This window comes from Acomys russatus, chromosome 2, assembly GCF_903995435.1.
Source record: "Acomys russatus chromosome 2, mAcoRus1.1, whole genome shotgun sequence".
Classification (NCBI taxonomy): domain Eukaryota; kingdom Metazoa; phylum Chordata; class Mammalia; order Rodentia; family Muridae; genus Acomys; species Acomys russatus.
Window position 1 is genome coordinate 20,659,611 of NC_067138.1, and position 6,064 is coordinate 20,665,674.

The following is a 6,064-nucleotide window of genomic DNA, read 5'->3' on the forward strand; positions in this document are numbered from 1 at the left end:
ACCAAGGTGTTTTCAGTTAAAACCAAAAGGGGAAAGCAAGCTAGGAAGGAAGGAGATAAGAAGGAGAAGAAATCTGTCTGGAATGTTTCCAGGTCACTAAAGCTCACTGCCTCCCCTCCCCCACCAAAGAAAAGCCAAAAGTCCTTGATGCCCAGGCCTGTAGGAGCAATAGGCCTGCCTGCAGGCCTGTACAGACACGGCTCAAAAGTGGAGGCGCAGATGTGAGGAACCCACCTGGCCTTTGTCTTTTTAGAGGTCACATTCACTGGAGACTTGGGTTTATAGAACTCTCTTCTGGCCCTTCAATGCAGCAGTGTGAACTAGCGCGAAGGGGCAGGCTCTTGGTATGGTATTGGGAGACAAAAGGGAATGAGAGGAGCTAGCTGTCCTGGTGAGTCAAATCCCACCTAAGGGGGTGGCTGACATGCCTCTTAGGGGGCTAGCCTGTGGCTGTCTCAGAGGAGTGCAATTGTCACTCTTCAGGTTTTTCTTAAAGCCAAAAGAAAAGAAAAGGGGGGGGGGGGAGAAGAAACAGCCAGTATTTTAAAGTCTTGGTCTTTTATTAAGACAGCATGGTGGCTAACCTTGGACTTATGTAGTCTAGGCTAGCCTCAAGTTCACAGAGATCCACCTTGCCTCCGCCTCCTGAATGAAGGGATTACATTCATGAGACACCTCCTTGCCTGGCCCGGACAAATAACTCCATAGCTCTCTGCTTTAAACAGGCAAGGTACCTCCACATGCTTATGGCTTAATTCCACTGTGGTCTAAGAGAAAGGGAACCAGTAGGTCACTGCAAGTCCTAAGAATGTAGCATTGCCATGCTGAGTCACATCATGGTCCAGTCCACAGTGTTCTGCGTCCCAAATTGGGACCAAGGGACTAATTGAGAGAGGGGGAGCATCTCTTCTCCATCTTGTTAATTCTAGTTGAAGAAAGCTAAGAGTTTCTCAAAGATCCCAAAATTTCTTTCTTTTGATGTATAAAATACTTGAAAAGTGCAAGCAAGAGCAGAATGAATCACACATCTGCTTTATTAAATCTAATGAAGCTACACATACACACACACACACACACACAGACACACACACAGAGACACAAACACACAGGTATACACACAGACACAAACACACACAGGCACATGAATATACACACAGATACACAAACATACAGACACACTGACACAGACACATAGGTACAAACACAGAGACACACAAACACACACAGAGACATACATACACACACAAGTACACATATACAGACATAGACACACACACACAGGTTCACATACACAGAAACATATACACAGACACACAGAGACATATGCACACACACAGAGATATGCACATAGGCACATACACAGAGACACACACAGAGATACACACACAGACGTATGCACACACATACACAGGCACACACACACAGACACACACACAGACATACATTCACACACACTCACAGGCACATACACAGACACACACACATACACTGAGACATGCACACACAGAGACGTACACAGAGACACACACAGAGACATACATACACAGAGACACACACACACAGAGACACATGCACAGAGACGTATACATACACCCACAGAGGCGCGCACACACTAGTACACTCGTGGACTTGAGACAAAATAAACACGGATGCTGTGAGTGCCCTTGCTGCCTACCCTCCCAGAAACAGCCGTTACCCTGAGCTTCACACTGATCACTTCCAAGCTTTCTTCCTCTGGGAAAAGAAATGGTATGTGAGGGGTGTGTTGCTAGTGACAGAAAGAAGATGAGAGAGGGTGGAGGGATCAGAGAGCACTGTCAGATAACAGAGAAGTTGCTGGTACAAACTGGTTTCTATAAACATCTTTCAGTCCTCATCTTAAGCACCTGCATGGGTGGAAGTAAAGGCAAAATCAGGGATTCCTTAAATTCTGGAGGAAGTGAATGCCAAATCAGAGGATGCTGGTTGAGTCATGAACTCTCTGCAGGTCTTCTGTCCTGGGATGCTGACTGCTGTCTATCCTGCCCAAATGGGTGGGATGACACGATTCATTCACAGCAGTGTAGATGAGGGTCCTCTGAAGCCACGTGTAAGGTTCTGGTACATCCATTAATGAATTCCTTGTTTACCTTCCTCCCTTGACAAAGTACTCGTTCATTTATTTGCCCTTACAGTTGAGGACAAACCGAATGGGTGTCTCTGCTTCCCAGCTTCATCCTTAAGCTGTAAATAGAGCCCTGCTCAGTCTTTGTCTTTCCAGACAGGATCAGGATGCTTTCATTCTTTCCAAATAAGACAAATGTTCTATTAAAAATGTTATAATTTTTCTTTAAATCAGCTTTCTGGAGGCTTAGCAGCCAACAGCTTGTAGCTTTCCAGGAAGAAAAATTACCAAAGCAATGGGCTATTGGAGTACTTGACAAAGAAACTCACATGTAAAAGTGAAAACCCAAATAAAGCACAACTCATCAAAGTCACAGTGAGACAAAACCTGTCACAATGGACAAACAACAAACACAAAAGCAGACAAACAGAAATGACACGTGTAGATAAAGAACTGGAGGAATTTTCACACTTGTGCACAGCTGGAAAGAATGTAAAAACAGTGTGGTTGCTATGGAAAACACTATTTCCCAGAATATTAGAGATGAAATTAAAATATAACCCAGCCATTGATCCCACTTCTGGATAGAATTTTTTTCCTTTGCAGAAGAATCGAAAATGAAGTTTTGAAGATCCTTGCACACACATTTCCAAAGCAGTATTACCCACTTGCACTAAAATAAGGAAACAGCTCTTGGCACAGCAATAGGCCGGTGGATCAATGAAATCAAATCGAAGATCCAGAAATGAATCCACACACATATGGTCACTTGATTTTTGACAAAGAAGCCAAATCTATTCAATGGAAAAAGGATAGCATCTTCAACAAATGGTGCTGGTTTAACTGGATGTCTACATGTAGAAAAATCAATTGGACCCATATTTGTCACCATGTACAAAACTCAAGTCCAAGTGGATTAAAAACCTCAACATAAAACCAGAGACACTAAATCAGTTAGAAGAAAAAGTGGGGAAAGAGCCTGGAACACATTGGCACAGGAGACAACTTCCTGAACAGAACACCAACAGCCCAGGCCTTAATGTCAACGATTAATAAATGGGACCTCATGAGGCTGAGAAGCTTCCGTAAGGCAGGAGACACTGTCAAGAGAACAAAGCGACAGCCTACAGACTGGGAAAAGATCTTCACCAACCCTACATCTGACAAAGGTCTAATATCCAAAATATATAAAGAACTCACGAAATTAAAGGCCAAATAATTCAATTGAGAAATGGGGCTCAGAATTAAACAGAGAATTCTCAACAGAGGAATATCAAATGGCCGAGAAACACTTAAAGAAATGCTCAACCTCCTTAGTCATCAGGGAAATGCAAATCAAAACAACTCTGAGATTCCATCTTACTCCCATCAGATATTGAATAACCCTGATTTGCAATTTTATCTTTGTACACCCAGGAGAATCCAGTACTTGGTAATTACTTCATAAATATTTACTAAATGAATACATTGTAAAATAGGGCAAAAAACTTTAATTCTATTTAAAAACTGTAGCAGGTAACTCCTTGGTTTATTTTAAAGCCAGTACTGTGGCTCTAACGAGGAAGGTCGTGATGGAGGCCTGCATAGAATTTGGGTTAGCTGGTTCAAAACTGATACATATTCACGCCAAGTTTACTGAACGCCCAGTGCAGTCTAATGTGGAGACCACAGAATAAAGGAAACACCCCTGGCTGGCTTCTGGGGTGTGAGGGAGAGAAAGACCTGGAAGGGTATGGTGTACAGAACCATACTGGAGGCACAGAAGAGGGTGTGTAAAGGAAAGCACCATCAGATGAGGGGGTCACAGAGGGAGGATGGTTTTGTATGGAACACCAAGGTCAAGCGGGGGACACCTGAGCCGCGCATGAGCAGGTAGTGTTTCTCCAGGTAGACACAGGGGATAGAGGTAGAGACGACACGACCCACCAAGATGTGTGACGGGAGAAAGGAGTGGAAGTCAAGGCATACTTTTCATAAGCCAAAGCTGCTGCCCGGTGCACAGAGTGAGATGTTAGGAGGATGGGAGACCTTGAGACCCACTGGGGCTGGGAGGCCTCAGCTAACTTGTCCACAGGGCTCATGCTACAGGAGAAAGAGTGACCATCACTCAAGCGGTTTAACCCAAGGTTGACTTGATACAGTAGTTCAAGGGTAACTCTAGCCACGGGATGTAGGATGGCTGTGAAGGGGCAGGGATACTGTGGGAACAAGAAGGGTCTAGAGATGCCAGTTGCATGCGAATGCAGTAACCACGAGGGAAGATGAAGTCAGACTCAAGGCTGGGAGCATACATCCTAAAGCATATGTGCATGACCTTTCATTCTGGCAAAGATCCTGAAAACAATATATTTTTCATTTTTAAATATGAAACGAGAGAGCAGACTCAAGGAAGGCCATCCCCGCTGGCCTTCAGTATGTTCACCCCCAGCCGAACCCCAGGAATTAACTTTGTTGTGATTCCATGGTCTGGTCCTCAAGACCAAACCTTGGGAGCCCCCTCCCCCTAGTTCTCCCTATGGTCAGATAGAACAGCACAGGCAGGCACCTTTGATTGATGCCCTAGACCAAAGAATTGGGGTACAGGAATGAAAATGGGGCGTGGTGGTGACAGTCATCAGGGCAAACTTTGTGTCTGTCTTAGGGCATACTGGGAGATCCTGGCTATGGGCTCACAAGTAAGGTGCAGGGCCAGACAGTTAAAGGCAGCAAGAGGTTAGAGGTGAGCAGGAGCCGCTAAGCCTTGTCTCATGTCATTTCAGTGCTCTCGAACGAACACAGGAAGACACAGTTCCAAAAGTACAAAGCTACCCGTGGTGAGTTACCACAAGGATGCAAAGGACACTGTTAGACTCTGTCTAAACAAACAAACAAACAAATAAGCAAATAAAACCAAAAATTGAAGCCCAGTCACCGACAGTTCCACAGTTAACTTTAGTAAGCTGTGTGAATGGTTAAGTCACTCTATAACCGTTGAAAATGCCTTTTGTATCCATCGCTTCTTGTATATCCAGAGAGAGCCACACTCTCACGCACCTTGGCACACTTGTGTTTTATAGATTACACTTCATTCTTTTCACTTTTCCCCTCTTCCTTTTTTGATACAGGGTCTTATTTTTTTTGGGCTGGCTCCAACTTACTACATAGTCAATTAAGGCTGACCTTGGCCTCCAGATCCTTTCATCCCTACTTCCTTAGCACTGAGGTCACAGGTGTGAGCTACTGTGCCCGAGGTCCAGAGTTTAAAGTACAAGACCAAGCCCCCGACCTCTGTGGCATCCCAAGCTTACTCTCATCCTCCTGGCTCCCTTTTGAAAAAAAAAAAAAAAAAGAATCTGTTTTAAAGTATGTTTTAAAATCACAATAGCGGGAGAGTAATGTTGAAACAAATCAAATCGTTTACGATCAGTATGAGTTCAGCGTGTAACCTAGGTGATTGTTAGCGGCAGCCAATAAAGCATCCATCCCCTAAAGGCCCACTAATGCCTCGGGTACAGTGGAGGCTCTGGCAAGCATCTGAATAAAGAGACTGGCAAGTGAAAAAGTCAGGGTCTCACCCAGCTCCACGTCCTGGTCATCGGTGAGCACGAGGATAATGTTGGGCCGGATGTTCTTCCGCTCCTGTTGGACCCTTCCTCTGAACCTCTGCGACCGCACAGTGGAACACACGCTCCCCAGCAGCTCTGCGCCCAGCAGCGTCAGCAGCAGAGCCCCGCAAGAATACTTCATCGTACTTGGTCCAACGAAGCTGACAAAACGCCTCAGTCTTCAAGGTTCCTGGGAGTGTGTGTGTGTGTGTGTGTGTGTGTGTGTGTGTGTGTGTGTGTGTGTGTGGCGGGGTGTAGGGAGTGGAGGAGGTGTCAAGAGAAAAAGGGAAAGGAGGGGGTGAAAATGAGATCCAAACCCAAACACACTTGTTGCAAATAAGCCAGAGCTGACAGGCAGGCAGTCTGGCAGATGGGG

The 6,064-nt window shown here is 45.2% G+C and overlaps 1 protein-coding gene across 2 annotated transcripts in view; it reads right to left on the reverse strand.

Annotated features, from left to right (window-relative positions):
* Sulf1 (sulfatase 1) overlaps positions 1–5,846 on the reverse strand; it is a 72,917-nt gene extending 67,071 nt beyond the window's left edge. For both annotated transcript variants that reach the window (XM_051158997.1, XM_051159015.1), the window contains exon 1: positions 5,659–5,846. In XM_051158997.1, coding sequence (XP_051014954.1) covers positions 5,659–5,830 — 172 coding nt within the window. In that variant the 5' untranslated portion in view covers positions 5,831–5,846. The remainder of the gene's footprint in view (positions 1–5,658) is intronic.
* Between the last annotated feature and the right edge of the window lie 218 nt (positions 5,847–6,064).